This window comes from Corvus kubaryi, unplaced genomic scaffold (assembly GCF_017639235.1).
Source record: "Corvus kubaryi isolate FWS band 111438036 unplaced genomic scaffold, C.kubaryi_AGA036_p1.0 37127, whole genome shotgun sequence".
NCBI classification, from domain to species: Eukaryota; Metazoa; Chordata; class Aves; order Passeriformes; family Corvidae; genus Corvus; species Corvus kubaryi.
In genome coordinates, this window is record NW_024581032.1 from 146,356 (window position 1) to 171,473 (window position 25,118).

Consider the following 25,118-nt stretch of genomic DNA (forward strand, 5'->3'; position numbering starts at 1 on the left):
CTTGCTCTCTTGCAGTAGAAGACCTGCAGGCAGGAGACCTTGAAACTTGACAGGTTTGTCTTACTTGAGTATCTGTAGATATATTTTTTAATAATTTGACTGCTTTTGTTCTTGAGGTCTTTTATTAAAGAAAGGTGAAGAGTGTCTGCTGGCTTCCCAGCAAAACATTTAATGTCTGTGTCATACACCTAACTGACCTACCATCTAGATGCTGGCCTTGTTGTCAGCCTCAAATGTGTATCTCTGCTCAGGAGAGCAGCTGGAGTGGAGGATTAGACAGGGCAGAAAGTTGGGCAGAGAGGAACCTAATGAGGTTCAAAAAAGGCAAGTGTAGAGTCCCACATACCAGTAGAGGTTGATCTGCTGGGAAGCAGCTGTGTGGAAAGGCGCTGGGGGTCCTGGTGGACAACAAGCTGTTCCTGACCCAGCAGTGCCCTTGTGGCCAACAAGGTGTTACGTTCCAGAGGACAGGAACTGCAGAGGGATTCTTTTTAACATTCTTTTTCGGATGAAATATTTCTCTGATTGTAATAAAGCGCAATCGCAGCAAATATCATATCTGAGAACTGTTTATTGAAGGATAAGTGTTCCTACCGAACAGGGATAGAAAAGAGAGCAGAGAGAAGAAATGAGAGAGGGAGAGAGAAACAGAAGGCAGTTACTAGAACCCCGGGGCGCCCTGTCGGCGGCTGCTCGACAGATGGAGCGTGTGCTGCAAGCCTCGGCGAGCCTGTGCGGCTCTTGTGACCGGCTGGGCGCGACTTCCAGCCGGCGAAGGGCGGCATGTCTCCCGCGTCGGCGAACGACGGCTGCGGGCTGGCTGCTGCTGGGTGCTGGGCAACGCGAGAAAGGCGGCGGGCAGGCTGTGAGGGGCGGGAAAACGGCGGAGCAGGCTGTCGCAGCGATGGGCTGTCTCGGGGAAGCAGCAAAGCAGGGCACACGGAGAGGTGTGGACAGGAAAAACAGGCAGGGAAGAAGCAGGACCGCAGGGAGAAAAGGCGAGCGGGGGGGCGGGGGGGCGCCGAATGAGCTGAACCTCCAGGTGAGCCCCCGCTCCCTTCAACAAGCCAAAACGACAAGAACGCGGTTATGGCGCAGTTAACGGCTTCTATGGGGATTTTTTCCCGGGCAGCAGGGTTCTTGCAGCCCAGTGGTGAAAGTTTTCTCTGCCGTGATTGGCTGTCAGGCGAAGTCCCCCCAGAGACAGAACTCCCCTCCATTCTCTAAAGGGGTTGTCCCTTAGAGACTGTATGTCAGCGGTCTCCGCCCCCCCCAGGTGTCCGAGCTGCCCCCTGCACGTGGCACGTGTTAAGGCTCCCCGCACATGTACAGCCCCGACAGTAATTTTCCATCCCGTGTCAGAAAATGGATTTATAGCATACAACCTGGACAATGTTGAGGCATAAATAAAAATTAAATTGGTTCCTCACAGAAGGTCAATGGGTTCCTGGGGTGTATTAGGAAGAGCATTGCCAGCAGGTGAAGGGAGGTAATCCTGCCCCACTATTCAGCCCTGGTAAGGCACATCTGGACTGCTGTGTCCAGTTTTGGGCGTCTCAGGGCAAGAGAGACATGGAGCTCCTGGAGCGGCTTCAGTAGAAGTTACAGAGATGATGAAGGGATGGAGCAGCTCTTATGAGGAAAGGCTGAGGGAGCTGAGGCTCCCTCAAGAAGAGATGACTGAGAGGGGCCCTCATCCATGTCTGTTGCTGCTTGCAGGGAGGGGTCAGAGAATGGACCAAGCTCTTCTCAGTGGTGCCCAGCAGTAGGACAAGAAGCAAGGGGCAGAAATGGATGCACAGGAAGTTTCTCCTGAACATGAGGAAGAACTTTCCTGTGCAGTGACTACACACTGGAACAGATTGCCCAGAGAGGGTGTGTAGTCTCCCTCTCTGGAGACGTTCCAGAACTATCTGGATGCAATCCTGTGCCATGTGCTCTGAGATGACCCTGCCTGAGCAGGGAGGTGGGACCAGGTGATCCACCGTGGTCTTTTCCATCCTGACCCATTCTGGGATTCTGTGAATGCATGCAAATATACAAATATCTTTAAAGGGTATGTGTCAAGCGCATGGGACTCTTTTCAGTGGTGTTCAGAAACAAGACAAAGGACAGTGGGCACAAACTGAAAAACAGGGCGCTCCATCTGAATGAGGAAAAACTTGTTTACTGTGAAGGTGATAGAACACTAGAACAGATTGCCCAGAGAGAATGTGGTGTCTCCTTCTCTGGAGATATTCCAGACTCCGCAATCTGCTCTAGGTGACTGAGATAGCAGGGGGGTTGGACTAGATGATCTCCAGATGTCCCCAGTTGTCAGGAAAATTCCACAAATGCCAGAGATTTACATACAGAAAGGAGACAGAGGAGTCCTTCAACACTATTCTAATAAAGGGAGAGAGTCCACCAGGGCACACGCCTGCGGGATTTTCTCTCTCAAGGTTTCAGAGGGCACAGCCTCCTTTTGTCCTTTTTGTACCTCTTTTTGGTAGAGGAACTGGGAAGGCACAGCCTTCCCAAACCACTTATTCCCCCCTTGAACCTGTTATTTTACCCCCAAGTTCAGAAGTTCATGCTTGTGCAGACCCACATGTCTTTCAAGAGCCAAGCTGTCTGGTCTCTGCAACCAACCTGCTGCCCAAAGTTAGTAGAGACATTAAGACCCATTGCAAAGATGTAACACCCATACCTTCACCCATCAAATTGTTTGCGAAGATATTTGCTTTCCTCTCACTTCCAATCCCAACCATTCTATGATTTACTCCATTCTGTACGGTTCTGAGCCTGGGCTAGAAGTAGGGAAAATGCTTTTGGGGAATTTCATTTGGTTTTGCTGGGGATGGAGGAAGGTCAGTTTTGTGTGTGTCAGATACTCAGCTGTAAAGATGGAATTTTAATTTTGTAATAGCTGCTCTTCCAAAAGAGAAGCCAAAGCAAATACTGGATTTAACTGTTTGCATCATTCTGCTCCTACTCTTTCCTTCCTCCAAAAACTTAGTCCATTTCACCATGAATAAAGGAATCTGACAGGAATTAGGTGAGTGTTTGTATAAACAAAAGGGGAGGGAAAGCTAGCAAAACTTGCTGTGTTTAAGTCATACAGTTTCCAAAACATGACTGCTGACAGCTATCACATAAGTGATGGTGTGGCTGAGAAGCTCTTCAAGCTCCTTTTGTGGTTTAGACCCCTTTATCTGTCCAGCCAGAAAATGTGCCTTCTTTCTTAGGCTATCATCCTTTATGCAGTACACCATGGTTGTTAAACTCGCTCCTCACATCTGGCTTTAGATGGGCTTATTGTTCCCACCCTGCAGACCCTCCATTCAGACTCCTCCTTCATTTGTTTTCTGTGGCTGAAGATATGCAAGGGTTTTATTCGTGAATCAGGTAACCTCTAACCAAAGTAAATCTTGTTCTATTACTATTCTTTAAGATTCAAGAAATTTTGTAACTTAAGGTAACTGAGTGACTGAAATTGAGTTTCTTTTGCCTATTTTTCCCCCCAACGATGTGGGATAACTTCCTCTAGCTCTTGTTCAAAATTTGAGGTCTTCACACCGTGTTTCTGTTGTTTACTTAATCACAGAATGGGTCACAGAATGGTTTGGATTGATGCGACCTTGTTGGAGACTGAAATGTTATGTTTCATGGCTTAAACGTCTTCATGAAGGACTTTTGCCTATTATAGCAAAGGTGTATAATGACGCTGCACCACCGAAGCCCACCCTGGATAGGCCTCCTCATTGAAACCCTGAGCTGAGTTAAACCACCCAAGGAATAGAGATAAGAAAAGTGACACTATTGTTCAAAGCATCTGGAAGAGCATCCACAGCAGGGCCCAGCCCAGCACCATTGGGGTGGAAGCCACAGCCCCAGGTTTTTCTGTTGCCAGGCTCACACAGATCCCTACACCAAAGCGGGGAGGAGGAGAGGTTTTGGGTGTGTGGCATAGCCTCTGGCCAGATGCAGTGAATGCCATCATCTGCTGGGCAGACTGGCCCAGCTGTGGGGCCTCCCACCCCGGGAAGGCCACATCTATGGGACAGCAGAGGGGGTGTCATGGCCCATCAAAGGCCCCCCCCAAAGGGGTCCTCAGACTCTGCACCAGAGCACTGCACGTGATACTACATGATACAACAGATACAGAGTCTTGCAAGGGACAGTGCCAAACTTGCCCCTCCCCCTCAGGGAGGTACCTGTGTGTTCCCACCTGCCCAAATGGGTATTAATCCATTGGATTCTATACTTTTCAGCGGGAGACTCCCACCACCAAGAAGACCAGATGGAGGGAAGCAATGAGACATTGTTGGGTCCCAAGAAGTGGTTATATGTTCCTACTTAATCTCTGTCATTCTCCCTGTCCCTCCCCTCCCTACCTTCCTCCCTTATTCCCTGCCTCCCTCCCTCCCTCTCTCTCTTCCTCCCTCTTGACTATTAAATAAAATATATCACTTTTTTGGTATCATTATCTAACTTCATTTTGTTTTAATCACACTCTTTGGGTATATTCAAACCTTTCAGTGTTTGATCAGTTTTATTCACAGAGAGTTCCCTTTGCTCTTCTCTGCTTAGAGTGGATTGCAACAGACCTTAAAGCTCATCTAGTTCAAATCCCTTTGCCATGGGCAGAGACATCTTCCACTAGACTAGGTTGCTCAGAGCTTCATCCAGCCTTAAACACTTCCAGGGATGGGGCATCCAAAACTTATTTGGACAACCTGTTCCAGTGCCTCACCACCCTCACAGGGAAGAATTTCTTCCCAATATCTAATTTAAACCTGCCCTCTTTCAGTTTAGAGGCACTCCTCCTTGTCCTGTCACTCCATACCCTTGTAAAATATCCCTCTCCAGGGGTCTTGTAGCCCCTTTAGGTACTGAAAGGCTGCAATAAGGCTCTTTTCCAGGCTGAATAATCCTAATTCTCTCAGACATTCCTCATAGCAGAGGTGTTCCATCCCTCTGATCAACTTGGTGGCCTCCTCAGGACTGGCTCCAACAGAAGGTCCATCTCCTTCCCATGCTGGGGACCCCAGAGCTTAAAGCAGCTCTGCAGGTGCAGTCTCACCAGAGTACGGCAGAGGACCAGAATTCCCTCCCTCCCCTGCTGCCCACAGGACATGGTTGGCCATACTGACATGTGGCTGACTTCACACAATGAAGCTGAGTTTATTCCAGTTATTTCAGGTTATGTTTTGATGCCTAAATTGCCAGGTTTTTTGGGTAGCTCAGGAGACTCCAGCAGAGGCTGTGAATACTCCCAGTGTCTCTCCAGCATGCCTGCTGGAGGTTGGTGTTCACCAAGCAGAACTAAAGGAAGGGGAAGGCTACTTAACACGGACCCTGACAGGAGTGTGGGTGGGCAGAGTGATGGGTCTGAGCCCTGGGTGCCTGTCAACAGCTGTCAGAGTTAACATGGTCCAGCCTGCTGATGCCACTTTAAGCAGGGTTGGTAGCCTTTGGGTTGTAGCAGCCACATACATCTTGGACTACTAAGAAGAATGGGAGGTACTAGTTTTGGGTGGATTTTGGTAACTCATAACAAATCCTGTCCAAAGGTAGGCAGCTTTTCCTTCCCCTTCCCCATTTATGGACTATTAAAAAAAAAAAAATGCCCTAGGGTATATTACCGTGTCCCACAGCCGTAGGGAGGAGGAAAGAAGATCCAGCAGGCAGAAATTGTGCAGCAAGATTTATTTAATTATTTTACAAACTCTTTTATAGACTTTTTTCTTCATAGTCTAATTGGACAAGGATCAGCCACCCCTTGGGGGTGATTGGCTAGAATCCTAAAATATCCATTATCAAAATATTTTTCTACTATACTATAAACAAGACTTTTCAAGGTTGCAGGTGTTTGGTTGTTTACATACTCTACTCCCTCTTCTGTGAGAGAGAAAAGTCTCTCACAGACTGAGAAAATAGCAAGAAAATCCTTGCTAGCAGCATTTTTATATCTACAATGGGCAATGTAGTCTGTGGACTACTTCTGCTAGGAAGTATGGCAAAAAGGGAGCCAAAACAGATGTGTTTAAATGATGTGACAGCGGCAAAACTCCAAGTATCGAGTGCCTAGTGGTAGGTAGTTCCATGGTTGAGAAGTTTGCATCAGCACCTAATTGTATCACTGAGGCTTTACCCTGAAGTGGTCACGTCTGAAGGATGCTAACAGCAAACAGATGCCTAGTTTCCTATTCTCTTTAAGGGATTTCAGTAAGAGAATTGGCTTTATTCCTGAGATGTTTTACTTCCTAAACTTACAGTATCCTCAGAAACCCTTTGTTAAGCTTTGCTTTAGACCACCTGTTGTTTAGAACGTGACAAAACAAATGCAAGACTGCTTTTTCTCTTGTACTTATAACTTTGTTTTGATTCTGTTCTCATGTAATTTCCTCCAGGCACACTGTTTCCTTTGTTTTGATTTGACTAATACGTTTTTCCTTAATGATTCCTCCAGCTAGTGGTTTCAGTTTACAGCTATGAGTGTTTATCCACTGGAAAGTGTAGGTTTTTGGAGTTTAGTTCTAAACAAGTATAGTTACTGACATGTAAAAGCAGCTTTTTTTTTTTTTTTTTTCCCCTGGTCTTTAAAAAGCAGCCTGAATAAAAGGTTTACTGGTACAGTAATATGTCATCTTTTCACTATTGCGCTTTATATGGTGAATTAAAATCCAAAACTGAAGACTTGGATTCTGGATATTTGGCAGAGATCCTTCTTGAAGGACATCTAAAGGAAGATATGCTCTAGCTTTAAGGACCTTTCCTATCTTTCTGCTTGATCAGAGTATATAATGGTTTTAATTTTGTCAGCTGTCCCTGCACCACCTTATGTTACTGTTTGGACTCTACAGCTTCTTGACAAGGGTCATGTATATGTGTGGTTTGTGTGTGTGAGGAAGAGGGCTGTGTGTATGTTGAACTTCTTTCCCTTTCTCCCCCTCTTTCTCATATTTTCTACTTAATTGTATTGCATAATAGAATCTTCATGTATTCTATTAATCCCTTGATGTAAGGGTAAATATAGAGACTTCATGCAATTGCAAGCTCCCAATACAAAGCTTGCAAAGTAATTCTGTAATGACTTCTGTAGTGAAAAGTACATACCATAGTCCTGCTCCAGAAGTCATAAAATGTGTTTTTCCTTTTGTGGTTTCATATTCTGTGAATATTTGATCATGACAGTGAGCTGCATGACATCTGTATTAATGAGAAGGAGAGACATTTCCAGGCTCATGAAACAGTGAATGTAATACATTGGTGAATTGCATGTACTTGAGCTGTTTTGTGTCCAGGCAGAAGACGTTGATGTGCCAATAATTTATAAATGGTTTTATCTACATATTGGAGACCTAGAAAGGCTTTCTTTTGAAATGTTAACAGGTGTTAGCTGCTGTCAGTCTCAGAATAAAATGCTCCTCCCCATCATGGAGGAAGATGTTATTTCAATAGATAAATGTGATTTGATAACTATTGGCATCTAGAATATGGGGGAAGAGGGGGGAAGAGGAGTATTGTTCTAGAAACAGGGTTTGGGTAAAAGTTAGGGGTAATTTTTTTCCCATAAATCTAAATAGGACCCAATAGGTTAAAAAGAAAATTACTGACTTAAGGCTATTCTAGACCAAGCCTGAACAAAACCAAGGAGCTGGAGTCTATATGGACTTGCAGGAATTGCTTTGGGAAGGGCTGGAGAAATGGTTCCCTCCTCTCATTTCAACAGGGTATGAGGGGGGCTTATAAACAGGATTTTTTTTCTTTTTTTCTTTAAAGTTCAGTAGGAAAGTTTTCTTTCTTGGAGGGGTGGAAAAAATTTCCAAGTGCTATTTGTAGTGCAAATATTTTTTTGCTGCTTCAGTATGCTAGGAGTACCTAAATGTCATTGCTAGAATTCTTCATGTCTTATTTATTTTCATATTATAAAGTTCTGATGTATAACTCTTTTTGGGGTAACGAAGTTGATGATAAAATATATTACGGACAGGATAGTTACACATGATTTGGATCGTTTGGTAATGTGCACACATGAAAATTCACTTTATGCTGTCAGGTGTGAGGCTGTGTTCTTTTAGACACAAGAATTGTTGGACATGTATTTGGAAGGGGACGTGAGACAGCTGGAAAGCAGCATGGAGAATCCATGTTGGAACAGGCTCCTGTCAGTAACTGTGACCTATAGAGAGCAGCCCATGCTGGAGCAGGGGAGAGCATGCAGAGGAAGGAGCAGCAGAGATGAGCTCATTCCCACAACTACTGCATGTATTCTATTTTAAACCACAGTAAACTTAATTATTTTTTCCTAAATTGAGTCTGTTTTGCCTGTGATGGTAACTGCTAACTAAACTCTCTCTCTTTCTCTTGACCCATGAGCTTTTTACTTGTTTTCTCCCTGGTCATGTTGAGGAGGATGAGTGAAAGAGCAGCTGTGTGGGTGTCCAGCAGCCACCCAAGGTCAACCCACCACAGTATACAGTGAATGAATAACTGAACTCTTGCTACAGTGCCAGGGTCTCAGATAGCAATTCTGAGTGTTGCTCCATGACTCAGAGGCAGTGGTTATAGATACCAGTACAACTGCAATTCGTATTTTTAAAGGATACTGAAAAAAACCCTAGAAAATTAAGGAGGAAAAAAGCCATAGGAGCAGAATGAATGAAGAATTCCCTCTGTTGTGCCAGACTTAAACCATAAGGAATTATCTTTAATTGAGAAGAAAACTGTGATAGGGTACTATGGTGTATGGGATCAGTGTTGTTTAATGTCTTCATTAATGACATTGACAAAGGGATTGAACGCACCCTCAGCAGATTTGCAGGTGACACCAAGCTGAGTGGTGCTGTTGCCACCCTTGAAGGATGGGATGTCATTTAGAAGGGCCTGGACTAGCTCAAGAAGTGTCCCAGGGGAATGTCATGAGGTTTAAAAAGACTGAGTTCAAGGTGCTGCACCTGGGTCAGGCCAGCCCCTCATACCAATCCAAGCTGGGGGATGAACAGATCCAGAGGAGCCCTGCAAGAAGGACTTGGGGATGCTGGTTGATGAGAGGCTGGACATGCCACAGCCGTGTGCTCTGGAAGCCCAGAAACCCCCTGTGTGCTGGGCTGCATCCAAAGCCCCATGGGCAGCAGGGCAGGGAGGGGATTCCGCCCCTCTGCTCCGCTCTGCTGAGGCCCCACCTGCAGTGCTGCATCCAGCTGTGGTGTCCCAGCACAGGAAGGAGAGGGACCTGTTGAAGCAAGTCCAGAGGGCCACCAAAACGATCATGGGGATGTGACACCTCTCCTATGAAAACAGTCTGAGAGAGTTGGGGTTGTTCACCCTGTGAAGAGAAGGCTCTGAGAAGACCTTATTGCAGCCTTTCAGTACTTAAAAGGGACTTACAAAAAAGATGGGGACAAACTTTTTAGGGCCTGTTGTGTATTAGGACAAGGGGTAATGGCTTAAACTAAAAGAGGATTGATTCAGAATAGATACGAAAAAGAAAGTTTTTACTGTGAGGGTGGTGAAACATGGCACACATTACCCAAAGAGATAGTGTATGCCCCATCCCTGGAAACATTCAGGGTCAGGCTGGATGGGGCTCTGAACAACCTACTCATGTTGAAGATGTTCCTGCTCATTGCAGGGAGCTTGAACTAGATGACCTTTAAAGATCCCTTCCAACACAAACCTTTCTAAGATTCTATGATGGTACCTTCAAACAAAGAAAACAGCATGTTAACTTTGATCACTGAGAACCCATAGCTGAAAGCCCAAATGGGTTAAATCAAGGCAGAAGTGAGGCACTAACTTCAACAGAAGTAATCAACTGTTAAAAGAAAGCCATATGAAGCAAGATATTGTTAATTTGTTTGTGTTTTCAGGTCAAGACTAGATATCCATCTGCTAGAGTGTGTGCAACTCTTCCCCCATTAAGCAGGGGAAAGGGAAATTATTTCTTTAGAGATGGATGAAGGAGGTTTTGTGTGGTTAAGAAAGTCTAATCTTACTATTTACCTAGTTTCTATCAGTGAAAAGAAGATTGTTTTTAACCAAGTCAAGTTTTTAAACATTGATGCAAAGAGATTCTCAGTTCTTGTCAGTACCCCCTATAGCAATTGTTCAGTTGGCTGATGCAGACGGAGGAAATGGACTGCATTAGAAGTGTCTGTGCTGTCTTCAAAACTAGTCCTAAACCAAGGGAACTTGAGATGCTTTTGGGGAAAAAAAATAGTGTGTAAAGAACTGTGTAAAAAAACTGTGTAAAGAACTGTGTTCAGCTGTTGTTAAGCACTTGCTAGCCTGACGTGTAGTAATCGTAATACCTGTGACCAACTTCTGATAGCTGGGTGGGGGGTTGATGTAGATCTAGTGGTTATTTCACTTGTTCTTTCTGGAATTTCAGTGTTCCCAGTACATGAGTGTGAGGAGCCGAGGAGCCAATTTAATTTTGAGTTCTGTCTCAACATTGTTTGAAATTACCAGAGGTATGTGGGGGAGGGGCTGCACAAGTGCTACTTGCAGAAGGCAGCTAGGAGAAGATGGAAAGCCCTGTCTCTCGGGAGATTTCACCTAGCCATCTCACATCTCAGGTGTAACAGGCAGTCAGTAGGAGACCACCAATGACACTGACCTCCAGAGAGGTTCTCCAATCAGATGGCAAATGGTCTTCACCGATGGGCTGCAGCGGAATGTTGGACTGGGCCAGTGGTCTACTGTCAGCATTGCAGACCTTGGGAGGAGCCAGGGGGTGTAAAAGTAACTGTGTCACAAGCTTCAGAGCTTTTTGTCATTTTGCTATGAGTAGCTGGTTCTTCTGCCCCCGTTTTTGCCTTCGCTGGCCCTTGCTAGCCCTCACTTGCTCGCTCTCCCTCTCACTGGCTGGACACCTGCTGACCACCTCCTGTGTCATGCCCTACCACTTCATGTCCCTCACCTGCTCCAGCTGTTGCCTGTTCTGCCTCCCTGCGTTCCTGCCTGATGCCCTACCTGCTTCAGCCCTGCCTGCCTTGTTCCTGCCTGAGCCACCTGTTTCCAACCCTGCATCACTGATCTAGCCTGTCACCACGAAACCCACCATGACCCTGTCCAGGGTTCTGTACATCCTGCCCAAGTGCCCACTCACCTCGTGTCTGGCCTCCCATCGATGCAGGAACTGCACTTTTGCTCTGAGAGATGCACAGGTTCCCCCCACCAGGAAACATGCATGCACAAGCTGCCAGCTGGACGTTGACAGCACACTCTGAAATTCTGGTGGTAACTCCCATTTTTTCTTTCCGTTGCCCCCCTTTCTCTTTCTCTCCCCATTCTTTTTCCTTCTCCTTCTTCCTTTTCTGTCTTTTCCATTCTTCTTTAGTAGGGCAGCATCCTTTTCACTACCAGTTAATGGTTCTCAGATACAATACTTGCCTCGTTTTGCTTAACTCCATCCTAGATCATCTGTTTTAAAAGAACTCCCTGAAGTTCCCCCTCAGTGGAATGCGACAATGAGATATCCAAGAATGTGTGGGGATTTTTTCTCTCTTTGAGTTAAAACTAGATGAATCTTGATTAATGTTTTCTTTCCCATTTCAACAAGAATTTGAGGTAATTGCCAACTACTGTATATATCTGTTACCCTGTAGAAGCTGTAAGTGGTATTTTTCAGCAAACATGCATGCCTTGTAGTAAGAATATAATGGAAAATACACTTAGGGATTAATAGACGTCTCCCAGTTAAAAACAGACTGAAACATTATCGCAGTATAAAACATTTACTGTTTATATAGAACTTCTTACATGTAAATATCATTATGCGATTGTAAAAAAAAATTGCTTATTTTTTACAGATGCCAGAGCCTGGAGAAAAAAGATTAATTGTTCAAGGCCAGTCCTGGTCTAGCTCTTAGTTTGTACTCTTTCTAGTAGGCAATTTCTAACTTGTACAGTGTGGGAAAGTCTCAAAAATACTGCTTGTAGCTGCTAAACCATGACACTGCTGAAGGACATATGAAATCACAATGTTTATTGCTGATTTTTTTTTTTTTTTTGCTGTCCCCTTGCAGATCCTGATGTGTCTGGAATCTCCATTGAAACAGATAACAAAAACGTAAAAGCAGAGGAGTTTAAGGGTACAGTATGGGCATTGGTGTGATAATTTTTAACATATACACAATACATGTAAACTATGTATACAGAGGCTGTGCCAGTATTGAGGTTGTCTTCCTCTTTCCTGAGGGGTCTTGTGCCTGCTCTCTCCACTGACTCTGTGTTATCTTTGTCTTGTCCCCATTTTCTCTTACTCAAGGTGGGGTTGAACTAGGTGCTTCCCAGAGATCCTTTTCAACCTCACCTGTTCTATGGTTCTATGACTTGTTTGTCAGTTCTGTAACTTCTGCCTAGTTTCCTTCCGCACAAAATTATGGGAGCTGATGGAAAGGAGAAATACCATTATATTAAATATCTTACAAGAGAGAAAAGTGAGGGACTAGGAGAATAGTTAAAAGTTAGCTAATTACAAGTAACAATAATTTAATGTCTGTTTTTACTTGTCAGTAGCTATAATGGCTATTTACATAATTATATATGTATGTATCATATATAAAATAGCAAATTACTTCAAATAATGGGGTAGAGAACTTACAGAGGCAAAGAAAAAAACCTGTTTGACAGGTAGATGAGAAAGGGGTGTAGTGTAGTGTGAGGTTTGTGGGTTATGTGGGTTTGTTTTTTGAATTTGGTTGGAGTGGAGAGAGGTGGGAATTTGGGATTGAAAAAACTGTTCTCTGAGCTTTAAACCTTACTCAGCTTCTTGAGGTAATAATCAAATATTTTAACGGTCTCTAAAGCTGTCATCTGGACTTCTGTTAAGTATTCTTCTCTTGACAGAATACATTTAGAGCTCAAGGCAGGCAAAAGCAGAGAGAAACGCTTCAGGTAATATTAAAGCTTGATTAGGTTCTGTCTTTTTATATGGTATATGGCTTGCATTTTGTTCTTTTGTTATTTGTACATTGAATGAAATCAGTTTAGCACAGCCCAGATGCCAAGCCAAGTTCTCCATGTGTAGCAGCACTAAGGGATGGTAGGGCTGATAGACATAGTTATTCCACTGAGTGCAGCATTTTCCTTTTCCCCTCTAATTCCTGTTACTGTAGAGGAGGATGGTCAGGCACTGGGACAGGCTGCCCAGGGAAGTGGTCATGGCACCAAACCTGACAGAGCTCAAGGAGCATCTAGGTGACACTCCCAGTCATGGTTTAGTTTTAGGTAGTTCTGCAAGGAGCAGGAAGTCAGGCTCACTGATCCTTAGGGTTCCTTCCAACTTGAGATATTCTATAATTTTATCACCAATGATAGCCTCCAGATCAGATATAAATCCAAATTAAACATTGTGCAGATCTCTCCAAAATTCCAGAGGTCTTTTGCAGGCCTAGCAGTACCAGTGCTGATGCACAGCATCCTGTGGGCCTACCTTAATGCAAGTCAAGTACACCTGCTCTGGAAAATACCTCTCCCTGACTCCATTACTATAGGAAAAAGTGGGAGAGGGGAGCTATAACTAAGGAGGATTTTATTATGTTGTCTGTTCTGTGCACGCTCCCTTTCTTCCATCTATTCCTTTTCTCCGAATAAGATTAGTGGGTGGGCATCAGTGCTTGGGTTTTTTCTGAAACAAAAACACATGGCATGCAAGAAAGGGGCAGCTCATTCGAGACTTGTTCAGCTGAGAACACTTCAGCTGAGCTGTCTCTGTGTCAGCTAATAGACACCAGCTCATTAGACCAGCCAACTGTCACAAGGCCAGTAGCAAAAGCAAGCTGAGCTTGAATGATGTTCTTTCTTTGTTAGAAGGATACAAAAACAAAATGGAAAGGAAACTAGCAAATCTTAAGACTCAGGAAGCCTCCACCCATCCACTCAACCTGAAGTCAGGAACCTCAGACTTCCTGAGTGCACAGCATGTTTTTTGAAGTGGCCAGCGCATGTGTAACATGTTTCTGGCAAGGAATGCCCTCCTGCCTCTTTTTCTTCCAAGTCTGGACATTTTTTCCCCCTGTGAGGTATCACCAAGGCTACCAGCCTGGCTTTTTGTTTCTTTTCAGAGCAGACCTAGGAAATCAGACTCTGAAGGGCAAGTGAGTAGATCTGTCAGTAGCTCTTAATTGCCTTCCAGCCTCATTTGCTGAGACCGTAAAGGGGGATGATGGTTGATTATGTTTTAGCAGTGCATGTTTGTGTCATGAAAGCTAGACAGGCCTTGCCAAAACTATAAAGGCTTTTGCTCTTTGATACTGTGGCCTGTATTGGAAAATTAGTAGCTTGCAGGTAGCAAGGTCTATATTGTGCTTGTTTCTTTAGCCATCTTACTAGAATGTTTTCCATTCCAGTCCAATTAAGTTATACATTAAAACATAAAAACTAGTGATACTGAATTCAGAATGGTAATTCACAAAATATTGTTAATAACAGGGTCGGGGTCCCTTTTTAAGGGGTGCTCAAAAATGTTTAAACTAAAATGAGGGTAGTAATAAAGAAGGTAATTGATGAACTAGATATTCCCATGTTGGATGGGGAAAGTAATAAACCCTATCCAGCATGGGGATATCTAGTCCCCAGCATCTGAAGTTTGATCCAAAGGCCACTTAAGTATAGGAAAATTACTGGTTTCTTTTTCCCCACTGTGTTTGTGTAAATCTGGAGAAGCATCACTTTGAGAAGTAGATCTGGCCATTGCTGACTGCACAAGTTCTTTTGAAGGGGGAACATGAATTTCATGGAGCCTGAATGTGTACCAACACAATACTAAAATCTCTAATTTTGTCTTTTGTCTTTATTTTTTTTCCTCCCTCTAGAGGCTATTCTTAGTTGCAAACACAAATTTTCAAAAGGGATGAGTTTAAGAATAGAGTGGAAGAAAATCCAGTCTCAAGGAGTCTCATTTGTCTACTACAATAGTGAATTTACAGGTACAGTACTACAAGCAGATGGATGGCTTAACATGTCATTCTCTAGCGTAGCTATTGACTTTTTCTTGGGGAACAACACCAGGAAAATGACTGAAGAAGGCTCTTGACTGTTCATATAGAAGACCTATCTTTTTGAGAAGAAGAATTCTTCTCTGGGGAAAAAAAGGCATTTCTTTAGAAAATCGTCGATTATGAGTTACCTTTTAAATGAAGTTAAATATAATAAAACTCAAGACTAAGAAAAATCGCACTGCAGATTCCTTGGGATTTTTCAACAATGAAATTGCATGCAGATGTAAACTCCCCTAAACTACTGCAGGCTCTGCACTCCTACCCTAAAAAGAGGTTTCTGAAGCCTCCTGTAAAGCAGGAGGCTTAGATATGAATAATGCAGCATTTTTTATATACATAAAATATAAACTCAGCTGTATATTTTAAATTATTTGTATTCTTTTCAGAAGTAGAATTTCTCTTTGTTCTGAAAAGGACTTAGCTTTGTGTGTTAAAGAAAATATGGGTCTCTGTTACACTGTACACAATAAATGAAGGTTGAGAAGTGAAATAAAAGCACAGAAATTTTGTTAGTTTGTAGAACTTGCAGATGTGCTGACCTTGTTGATGAACTTGGTTTTTTTCTGCATACATTTAATATAGAGAAACACTGGAACTCATGGTTCTGTGTGTGCATGTAACTTGAATTTCATAATAAGCTGTAGAATAAAAATACCCCCAAATTTATTGTAAGAAGTCTGATGGCACCTTGCTAAATCCATTAAGTTTTTCTTGCCAAGTTAAAGTGTCAAATACTCTGCTGTGGTCTCACTCACAACTTTTTCTTTAAGGTAATTAAGTTAGTGATTGCCATGTCTCCAGTGGAAAGTGATGTCTTTCAGTCACCTCACTATTGCTACACATATTTTCTTGAAATACCTGCAGAAAAGTGCATTCCATCTTCCAACTGGATAATGTATGGCAGATGGAGGTTTTTTAATTGAGGGCGATTATTTGGAGTAAATTGAAGGTTCATACTGTCTTGGGAAAGGGATTACATATTGCTATTTGCTGATAGGTAACTAACACTGAACAAATGAGCAATAGTTTAATGTACAATATGACCTAAGTAAATTAAATTTATAATAATTTAATTATTATATTAAATTATTGTATTAAATATTACATAAATAAATTGTATGTGATTTCAGAATAAGCCAACGAGCCATAGATATTTGCTTTCAGACTGAAAGGGGAAATCTAGGTTAGATTTACAGAGGAAATATACACAGGAAATTCTTCCCTGTGAGGGTGGTGAGGCACTTGCACAGGTTGCCCAGAGGAACTGTGGCTGCCCCATCCCTGGAAGTGTTCCACACTAGGTTGGATGGGGCTTGGAACAACCTGGTCTAGTGGAAAGTATCCTTGCCCATGGCAGTGGGGGTGGAATGAGATGATCTTAAGGTCCCTTCCACTCCAAACCATTCTGTCATTCTATGATTCTATAAACAAAGAGCAAAAACCTCTCTGACTGTTCTCCCTAAAGGTGATCTTCGAGGCCGAGCAGAGATGCTGAATACAGGAATCCGAATTAGGAATGTGACTAGAAGGGATTCTGGGACCTACCGCTGTGAAATCAGTGCCAAGAGTGAAGAAGGACAACGCCTGGGAGAGGCTACTATTACTCTCACAGTATTGGGTACAAGCTTTATTACTTAGGCTTCTTCAAAGAAACTGGATGATGGGGTGTTGGGGTGTTGAAGGTAGGGTTGTCCACACAGTGTGTGGCTGCTAGGCTTTTGGGTCTTCTTCGGGATGGGTTTATAAACACACTTGCACATGAACATTCTACAACATCACAAAATAGCTTGGCAAAAGTCACGCTTGCATTAGAAAGGGACATAACTAGGGTTTTGTTACATAAAAGTAAGTTTCAGTTCTCAAAAGTGAAATTGCTCAGTGACTGAGAATCTGGATAAGACGATCACAGTGTTTGGCACTGGAAAGTCAGCATCTGTCAACACTTATCAAATATTTATAAGCAGAAGTCCATTCCAGTATGCTACAGTTTCCTCCTGGTTTTGGAAGGAGAGAGTCTTTGTGCAATGACAGCCAGACAGCTGGCAATCTGTGGACTTTATTTACAGGAGAGATGGTGGTGCCTGCTGGAGGGCAGTTGTTCTTTGTTGGTCTTTGTCTTCTTAGCCAGTTAGGGAACAGATGGAAAAGTGAATACTGAGCACATTGTTCTCACATTGGGTTAGGTATTTGTCCCACTGGATGAGTGGTAGAGGCCAATAGTTTTCCTTTTTCACTACAAGGGGCAAAAGAAAATACTTGCTTTTGTAGATTCTATATTTGTCCTATTAAAAATAATAGATCTTTTAAAATTGTGTATAAAGTCTCTTAAGTTCTTCATAAAGGATGATAAATGCATGAACTTCTGATTAACACCAACGAGGTAACCCCACTTAATCCTTTTTTCTTCTACTTTCTCAACAGCTTTCCTGTTTTAAATGTGGCTTCTCAATTTAAAGTTGAAATCTTCAGGGCCAAAGGAGAAAGGGAAATGTGTTGTTTACAAACCTTTTTGAAAGTTAATGTGAATTAGTGTTGCACTTGGTTTTCTTTATTTCTGCTTTTTGTCTTAAAATCAACCAAGAAAAAACTATCAATACTTGTTAAGGTGTCAGTTGTTCTTTTAATGTTCCATGGATGCCTTCACACCATTATTTGTCTTCTACATAATGTTAAGTACCAAAAAATAAAAAATTAAGTTTCTTTTCTGTTCGCATATTAAAAATCAAAAAAGAGACGTTCATCTTGATAGGAGAAGGAACAAACAGTTCTCCTGCATCTCTGTGGGGGAATGTTTGTTTTTAATTTAAACTGGAATGTAGTAACCCATTGGTTTTGGTCATCAGACTGGGGTTTACAAAGTGCTTATGATGACTGCCAGTCAGTTAATCTGACAATCACTTCTCAAAAGTCGACTCCTTTTAATACAAAAACTCTTTTTCCTCTTCCTCCCTTCAGTATTTAAATACTAGGGCAGGGAAGGAGGCAATTGCTGGACTACAGATTCCCTGAGTTATCCCATCTCTCTCTGTGAACAAGAGGTTCCATACAAGAAACAAAGTGAAACGAACTCTCTGGGGTTGGATGAAAGTGCACAGATTGGAGACAGGATGACACAGCATATGGTGGGGGGAGGCTGGCAGTAAGCACCTCTTCCATTTTTAGCAACTCATGCACTTTACTGTGCTCTCAGGAGCACGATTCTGCCTTCTAACCCTTCTCCTGCACCTCATTTCAAATGTGCACAAGTGCTCACCTCCTCACTATGACTGTCAGCCTGTTGTCATGTGGACAGTACATGTATATATGTAAAAGTGCATGTGTAACAAGTGCAATTTCACTGTCCAGTTGCTCCGACTACTCCAATGTGTGACGTACCCAGCTCCGCAATGACGGGAACAGTCGTGCAGCTGAGCTGTAAGGAAACGGAGGGCTCCCCTCCGTCTGAGTACCAGTGGTACAAGAATGGTGTTGCCTTGCTGGAGAAGACAGGAACAGGCAGTGCTAGAGCAGCAAACATAACTTACACCATGAATAAAAAGTCTGGCACTCTGGTAAGTATAATAACCAACTCTGTCTTAGATAGCTATCAAGGAGACCAAATTTACTGTTCAGTGCAATGATGCACAGGGGTCTTAATCCAAAAACTCACAAGGTCTTTGTTGGAGGTCAGTGTCATGCCGAAATATGTGCTGAGAAATGTAGAAGGTAGTTTCTGCCTCAAACCAGTGACAAGCCACTGACACTGAGTGATCCACACAAATTGGGTGAGGTGCAAGGCTGCAGTAGTGGTAACTGAGAATCTAGAAATACATGACAAATTTTACCTTGTCAGTTGGTAAACTAGTGCCAGGTAAGCATGAGGTCTTGGCATGGAAACGGAGCTATATGTAACAGAACCTTAAAATTTGGAATAGTACCTTCACACACTTCAGGGGGAGTGCACCAGTCAGGGCAGTACAGAATCTCTGCAATCCAATGCAATTTATAAGTTCCCATCCAGGACCTGTGAAGTCAGGGGAATGAGTTGGGACTATAAGTAAGCTTAGTAGGTTCTTTGTTTTAGTTGTAGTTTGCTTAGTGGGCTGTGGTGTTGGGTTTTTTTACTTCAGAATTGGCTGTCTCTCTCTCATTCTTCCCCCGCTAGCTGATCCTTCGAAAAAACTTGATGCTACTTACAGTGCTGAGATTTTTCAGAAGCAAAGAGTTGTTCTAAGACTACCCTACTCTTGTGCAAAATCGGATGTGGAAACTGAAGTATGACTAAGCATTCAGATGTTCTGAGGATCCTTCAGCACACCATGGAAATCAGGTGGACTACTCAAACTTACTAATCATTTCTGAAAATATTGATTAATGGCATACATTAAAAAGAACAGGTAACAAGTCTAATGATTTAAAAAATAGAGACAAACACTGGAATTTACATGAGGTCAGCCTCTGTCATCTCTTTGTTATGGATCAAGTGAGAGCTTTAGACAAGCCCTGCCTTAGGCTTAGATTTTTGGCAGTAGCTCTACTTAGGTGACCTGCACTTAAATCGCTCTGGCTCACAGGTTCTTAAGAATGGACAATTAGGTCTATTATAAAATTAGTTACTTATTGAATAGACAGAAGGTAACAGACAAGAGGCCTTAGACAGTTACTTATTATACAGTATAAAACAAAAGAACTACTAGTAGATTACATAAAACAGTGCATGACATTAAGGTATCTATATTATAGCTAGAAAAGAAAGAGTACAGATTAGGAGTCAATGTAACTTAACACCAAGTTGCCAGTAGTGTACACAGAGTCCTTCCACTCAACCCCTGAGAGAGTAACCACAAAGCAGCATCCTGACTTTGGGGAGAAGACCCCATACATTTCCAGGGAATGTGCAGAGGATTTCTGCTTTGTGAAAATACAGTGTAGCTTTTATAATTTGTAAAGTGAGGTGTCTGTCAGTCAGAAATTCCAGCTTGTCTTTCCACATCTGCTTCCACAGCAAGATGTTTACTGTCAGCTGAAAGCATCAATGCCGTGGCGATGAAATAATTCACTACAAGGCAAACTGTCCTGACTGAGTTACTTCACCAAGGCTCATGTGAGGCTCATGTGAGAGCAAGATGCCCTGAGTTATTGCACCAGCTAACAAGCAACAGATAAGCTCTTCTGTGGCAGGAGGAGATGTCCTGCTACAGTCTCACTTCCTCATTTTCATTTTTACAGTAGTAGTAGTATTTGATAGTGTGGTTTAGCATTCCTCTGCTGGAAGAAGACATAAAGTGCGTTTTTGAAGGGTTGAGAACCACTCAAACAACTCTTTACTTCTGAAAAATTTCAGCCGACAATGCATCATAAGTAGTATGTGTCAAGTTTTTTGAAGGATCAATTAATGGGGTTGTTGTTTTGATAAAATGAACTAACTGTTTGATTTCAGGTATTCTGAAATTAGAGCATATCTAAAAAAGTGGATATTATTGGAAAGTTCTGATTCACTGAAAAAGAATTTCCTTGTAGATACACTCCACTTAATTAAATGTCCATCTAAAGGAACCTCTTAGGCAACAAGCAGAAGTTGAAGGACCAGGGAATGTGACTAGAGAGCTGTTACAAGGTTGAGATGGACCAGAATTTCTTACTTGCCTTCAGGGGTTTTTTGGGTTTTATTTGTTTAAAACTACAAATTCACACACTGACATGTCAAAATTTCTATCCTACAGGATTTTTTTTCCTGTTCTGATAATGGTTTTGGACTCTTTCTTAACAGCTGTTTAATACAGTTACAAAGAATGACACTGGAGAGTATTTCTGTGAAGCCTCCAATGGGATTGGATTATCTCAGAAATGCTCAGTGAAGCGAATGCAAGTTGGTATGTGTTAAAGAAAATAAGGGTGGAAAATAGTCTTGCAGTAGGATTTATGTAATTGCATGGTGCAACTGAGAAGCTAAGACCAGATTGAATTAAATCTTTTTATTTGGCTATGGCATTTGGGGGGAGGAGAAATAATAAGTTCCTTATCACAGTAATTAGCTTTTAGATTGCCAAACACTAACTTCACAGAAAAGCATCAGCCATATGAGAACATTAATATTTCCAAATGCTTTTTTTGTGGAAGGCTTACAGGAAGAGTGTGCCAGTCCACTGGGGTGTTTCCTTTATATAAAGCCTCCCTTTTGGGATTCTTTCATGGGAGAACTTAATTGGAGCAGTCTGTAATATCCCAAAATGCATGAAGGTTTTTGCAAAATACACAGCTGGTTCTTGGAGATATTATAGAAAAGCAAATGGTAACAAATCCTAATAATTACTGCAGAGAAGATCCTGTCCAAGTGTTCTGTAAAGCGGTACATGGAACTGCAAAGTTTCATATGGTGCTTTCTTGGAACTTAGCTGAAAATCAGTGTCATGGCTTTTAATGCATTCCTGGTGGATTATGAGCAATTGTTCCTCAAGCTACTGAGATAGAAGCGCTCTGTGAAAATACACACTGAGTCCTAAATTACTATCAGCCTAAATTGTACAAAAATTGATATGTTTTGGGGTAAAAATCTCAACCATATCTTAACATATGCCTAAAGTTGGAATCCAAATAAGTAATTGGAAACATAACAAAAACCTATGAAAATGTTTCTGCTTGTTGATGTTTTTGGTTTTCCTAAAATGGATGATTGTCTGAAGCTCTTAGTGATTATATGAGGATATGGGCATGGTCTTTGTCATGGTTGAACTCAAGCCATCACCTTCAAAATAAAAATGGATGTTTCAGTAGCCTGGTGTAGAGTTTAACTTCAGGGAACTCTGCTTTATTGTGTTGTATTTTAAAAGCCTTGTTATTTAAAAACTAAAAGTAATTCTGTTTTAAACAACTCATTTGAAGAGTTCTTTAGAAGCGGAACCCAACCGTCATCAGCTGTTTCAGTTGTGTTAAGCAAATTAACTATATGAAAAAACTTGCTTTAAGACTTATAAAGATTTCAAGGTATTTTCCCTCAGAGAGATATGACTTGGGTAATACTTACCTGGGGTAGATATGATGAGGAGTATGTATCCCTTGATCCTTCTTACTCTTTCCTTACTTTTGACCCAAACTAAGCAGTTGATATGTACCAAGCACTTCTGTTAAAGTGGCTGTGACGCAGTAGTGCTTTTTTACTGATTAAATACATCTAAGTATTACTAATTAACTTACGCATCTTGGGCCAAAGACCACCTATAGATACAAAAGATGTCTGTGGTAATTAGGGAAAAGTCCAGCCAGTGGAAATTTTTACAATTTAGAACATTTGACTTCTGTTTTATAATTACAGATGACCTTAACGTAAGTGGTATCATTGCGGCTGTAGTATTTGTGGCTCTGGTGATGGTACTGTGTGGCCTTGGAGTATTCTATGCCCAAAAAAAGGGCTACTTTGCAAGTAAGTAGAATAAAATCACTCCTTCCTTGTGTCAAAAACTGTCTGTGTTTAGCAGAGTTTCCATGACACACACTCTTGCCTAGAGAAGCTGTAGATGCCCCGTCCCTGGAAGTGTTCAAGGACAGGTTGGAGGGAGTCCTGAACAACCTGATCTAGTGGAAGGTGTCCCTGCTTACGCAGGGAGTTGGAACTAGATGATCTTTAAGGTCCCTTCCAACCCAAACCACTCCATAATTTTATGATTCTGATGACATGTCCTCTTTTCCATGAAGGTTCTAACTCTGTGGTACTAAAGCTGGAGAGCATTAAAATAGCAGCGTTTTGTGCAGACATTTTTATTCTGCTAACATCTACTGCAAAAGGTACTTTGAAAATGACATGGAGATGTTTGTGCAGTTGCTTAAGGCTACCAAACAACCACCTCGAGAAAGCAACGAGCCAGACCCTGGTTCCTGGAACCTTTCCACCCTAGTTTTGATAAGGAATGCCTAAGAAAGGCAACATAAAAATATGCCAGTTTTAGTCTACAACACCTGACCAGCTGAGGTCTGATGAATGGGAAACTAAATTAACTGTCTTCTCCTCTGGGTCATGGAAAATGTTTGCTTTTAGGGATTACTTCAAAAAGCTTGACACCCAGCAACCCTCTCTGTAGCCTTTACATCGGTACCTGTAGGGTTGAGCACAGCAACAATGAATGCCAAACATCAGGGTCTGAAAAGGTCAGCTGCCTGAAAGTATCAGAGGCTACAGAGCTGCACGTTAGAGTTGGAGCTTCATTTACCCTTGAAAGCAACCTAATCTTTCTTCTTCTTAAACTCACTAGACCAAAAAGAGACAATTGGTTCAGAAACTCCTTCTAGAAACTGAAGAGCTGAATACTCTAGGAATAACTATTTCAAAGAACTTTAAATCAGCTAAGGAAACTGTTCTTGTACTAATTCTTTTTTCTTTCTTTTTCAGAGGAAAGCTCTTCCCAGTAAGTATCTTGATGCAAGTAGTACATAAATCACTGCAAACTTCATTTACATTTCAGATGATTTAGTAACCGTAATGATTTTTACAGCCTTTCTAACATGATTCTTGTGCAATAGCTTTCTTGACACTGAGATAAACCTGATCCTACACAACAGCTGTTTTCCTTATTAGAAACCAGTGTCCTGGTCAGAAAGTGAATCATTACATTACTGTGGTAAATATGCAGAGATGTGTCTTTTTACATAGTTACAGCTTACACTTCTAACTCAGCTATAGGTATTCATGTGTCTCCTCTTCAAACTAGACAAAAGACAATCCGAACCAAATTGAACTGCTCTCATATCCATATCTACAGGTTATTTCAGGAAGTGTTTTGTAAAAATATGACTGGTGCAAACTTTCTGACAATGCCTGGTCTACTCCTTTGATATGGATTTATTTTGCTCAAATTTCTTAGTAGCAAGTCAGAGTTCCTCAAGCTGTTTTAGTTCTGGCCATGAGCTAGACAAAAAGTGTAACTGGACGACTTGAAAAGACAAGCTAAAAAAGGTGATTGGCAGTGGTTTATAAGATAATGACTGATACCTAAAAGCATTCAATGGATTTATTATTGTAACTTTTTTCTAAGAGGTGGGGGGAAAAACACTGGAGGATTGCTGGAAATCTGGAAAAATGCATTCATATATAAGGTTCCCAAAGTGATAAACCCAACACCAGAAAAGTCACTATTTAACCTGTATTCCTTTCCTGCTTTGTTAACAGAAAGAAGACGAACTATCAATCTACAAGTGAAAAGGCAAGTCTTTTGTGTTCAGTAGTATGTTTTAAAAGCTTTAGATATCTTCAGATATCCTTAAATATCCTTAGATGTGTAATGTCTTTGCACACATACACAATTCCTCACTCCTGCCATGCTGTACCTGTCACCAGTACCTGGAGATACTTTGTCTGCATTTACAGCTTCCTGTTGCACAGTCTCAAGTGCCACACAACTACAGCACTTTGCTCCATACTTTGCATCTTCTTGTACATATTGATTAACTAACTGAGACACAGTCCAAGACAGCAGTGAGAGAAAGATTGGCCCTAACTCTTCTAAGAATAATGTGTGTCAAAAGACTTGACTAAATATGGAAGCTGAATTTACTGCTTCCACCCCCACTTCCTTGAGTGGGCCCAAGGGCTTTAACTACACGTACATTGTTCCAGCTTTTCAGATTGGTGCAAAAGGAATGGAGCTCTAAGTAAAACTTCAACTAGGACTGACTTAATATTACTCTCTACAGTTAAAGGACATTAGGAGTTTAAGTAGCGTTAGTAATACTAATGTAACCTTAAAAGATCCCTGAACACCACCCATTTCCTTAATTGAAACAAAACATACTAAATTGCATGAGCTTATTCCTTGACCTAGTATGTATATAAGAAACTTACTGAGACCAACTATCTGTTTGCTCTGAGTGAGAAGGATAAAGCTTTGAAGAGCTATGGTATCTATTTATTGGTGTTAATGAACTTAAAAATCAGATTCTGAACAGAGATGTTTGATACTTGTCTTTATGAATAGGTTACTACTTCTGTGTAGAGTGCATTTTGTAGACCTCCCATCCCAGAAAAGAATAAACATTAACTAATAGTGCATCGGACACATTTCTTGTCAATCTCGATGCCTTCGTTTCTTCTGAAATGTACACTAAATATTAACCTGATTAAAATCTTTGAATTATTATTTATGTAACCTTGTTTGT

General features: G+C 41.8%; 1 protein-coding gene across 7 annotated transcripts in view; it reads left to right on the forward strand.

Moving 5' to 3' along the window:
• The window catches only part of JAM2 (junctional adhesion molecule 2), a 50,591-nt gene that overhangs the window by 21,082 nt on the left and 4,391 nt on the right, over positions 1-25,118 (forward strand). For 3 of the 7 annotated variants that reach the window (XM_042021176.1, XM_042021182.1, XM_042021177.1), the window contains exons 2-9: positions 12,018-12,083; positions 14,808-14,921; positions 16,459-16,611; positions 18,339-18,544; positions 20,743-20,845; positions 22,285-22,392; positions 23,356-23,371; positions 24,133-25,099. In XM_042021176.1, the coding sequence (XP_041877110.1) occupies positions 12,018-12,083; positions 14,808-14,921; positions 16,459-16,611; positions 18,339-18,544; positions 20,743-20,845; positions 22,285-22,392; positions 23,356-23,371; positions 24,133-24,415 (1,049 nt within the window). In that variant the 3' untranslated portion in view covers positions 24,416-25,099. Of the gene's footprint in view, positions 1-12,017; positions 12,084-14,807; positions 14,922-16,458; positions 16,612-18,338; positions 18,545-20,695; positions 20,846-22,284; positions 22,393-23,227; positions 23,372-24,132; positions 25,100-25,118 lie in introns of those variants that run through there. The other 4 variants (XM_042021178.1, XM_042021179.1, XM_042021180.1 and 1 more) reach the window with 3 other exon arrangements.